This window comes from Antrostomus carolinensis, unplaced genomic scaffold (genome assembly GCF_000700745.2).
Source record: "Antrostomus carolinensis isolate BGI_N321 unplaced genomic scaffold, ASM70074v2 scaffold26376, whole genome shotgun sequence".
Taxonomy (NCBI): Eukaryota; Metazoa; Chordata; class Aves; order Caprimulgiformes; family Caprimulgidae; genus Antrostomus; species Antrostomus carolinensis.
In genome coordinates this window covers 7,364-8,760 of record NW_010320181.1, presented here as the reverse complement: position 1 = coordinate 8,760, position 1,397 = coordinate 7,364, and the positions used below count along the sequence as shown (strand labels likewise).

The window sequence follows — 1,397 nt, the reverse complement described above, 5'->3', positions numbered from 1 at the left end:
CTCAGAAGTTGTCTGAGAAGTCCCCAGGGCAGATAGGTGCCAGAGGATGCCACCTCACCTTGCACCTTGGTTGTGCATCCCCAGTGCTGTGGCACAGCAGGGGTGACAGCAGCAGCCAGGCCCCTCCATTTAAATGCCAAGTCCCTTCCCATCCCCTTCTGTTGGAAATCGCTGGGTTCCTCTGCCCGGATGGGGGAAGGATTATATTGCCAGTGACTACAAAAACAGGGCAAGAATCCAGAATTTTGAATGGTGTATGTTCTGGGGGTGTTAAACGTCACCTCGGTGCATGGGGGACTAGCTGCACGTTTTTTCAGCTTCTATGTGGTTGTTGGGGTTCGTTCCCAGTGCTGCTACGTCTGTGGGTGAACTGCTCTTCACCGGTGCAGGGGGTGTGGAACCACAGCTCTTCCCCTGTTGCCTGAACTGGGAGCAGGGAGGGTGATCCCTGGAGCTCAGGTGTCTCTTGATGCCCAACTAAGCCTGTCCAGGGCAGCCGTGCAACTTGAATATATTGCCAGGCATCTGCAGGCAAAAGAGTTTGAGCCCCATCCTGGGTAAAAATCTTTGCTTTAGCCATGATCTTTGAAATAATGTCAGCGGCTTGGTCGGGCAGAAACTCGTGTGTCCTGGGCAGCTGGGGTGACAGGGTGCGTTGTTGTACAGAGCCAGACAGTGCAGCAGGGAACTGGGTGGCCTGAAACTGGTCTCTGGGTGCTTTCTGCACCCAGGCAGTGCCTGGTGTGAGAGGCCTGGGGAGCTCCTGGGTGATCTCTTCTCCCGGCCATCTCCTGTGGTGTGAACTTGCCCTCTAGTGGCTACAGGCCCAAATGGATTTTGTGCCTCTGGGGCCAGCTCCTGCCTCCGTGATCAGGATCCCGCCTCTGACCCAAAGCTGAACCCCATGGGCGGGTGGGAAGGGACTGGAATAGCTGTTAAGGCTGCCTTCTCCTAGGGAATGACCGCCTGCTTCCTGAGCAGGCCTGGGGATGTGCTCAGGGTAGCCTTCTGCAGCTATGGACTCGAGCTGGACCCTGCTTGGGGAGCAGGAAGGTACCCTGACACTGCTCTGCTGCCTGGCTCCCAGCCCTTGATGGGAGTCTGCCTGGTGTGCTCCAGCCGGGTAGTGGTGACCAGACACTGTGTGTGCTTCAGCCTGTCTTCTGGTGGGTTGGAGGGGGTACAGTATGCCCCCACCCCAGTCTAGGGCTTGTGCTGATGCCTGCTGTCTTCTCTCCTAGGAGTTACGAAGACATGCTGGTGGATGAAGTGGCCCCTGACCGGTACTACTGGGCGCCTCTGGCTCAGCATGAGCGAGGTAGCTTGGCTAGTCTGGACAGCCTGCGGAAGGGCGGTCCACCCCCGGGTAACTGGCGACAGCCAGAGCTGCCAGCGGG

The 1,397-nt window shown here is 57.9% G+C and overlaps 1 protein-coding gene across 1 annotated transcript in view; it reads left to right on the top strand.

Annotated features, from left to right (window-relative positions):
• CTNND1 (catenin delta 1) overlaps window positions 1-1,397 on the top strand; it is a 13,955-nt gene that overhangs the window by 5,291 nt on the left and 7,267 nt on the right. The window contains exon 5 of the mRNA XM_010169530.2: window positions 1,242-1,392. Coding sequence (XP_010167832.2) covers window positions 1,242-1,392 — 151 coding nt within the window. The remainder of the gene's footprint in view (window positions 1-1,241; window positions 1,393-1,397) is intronic.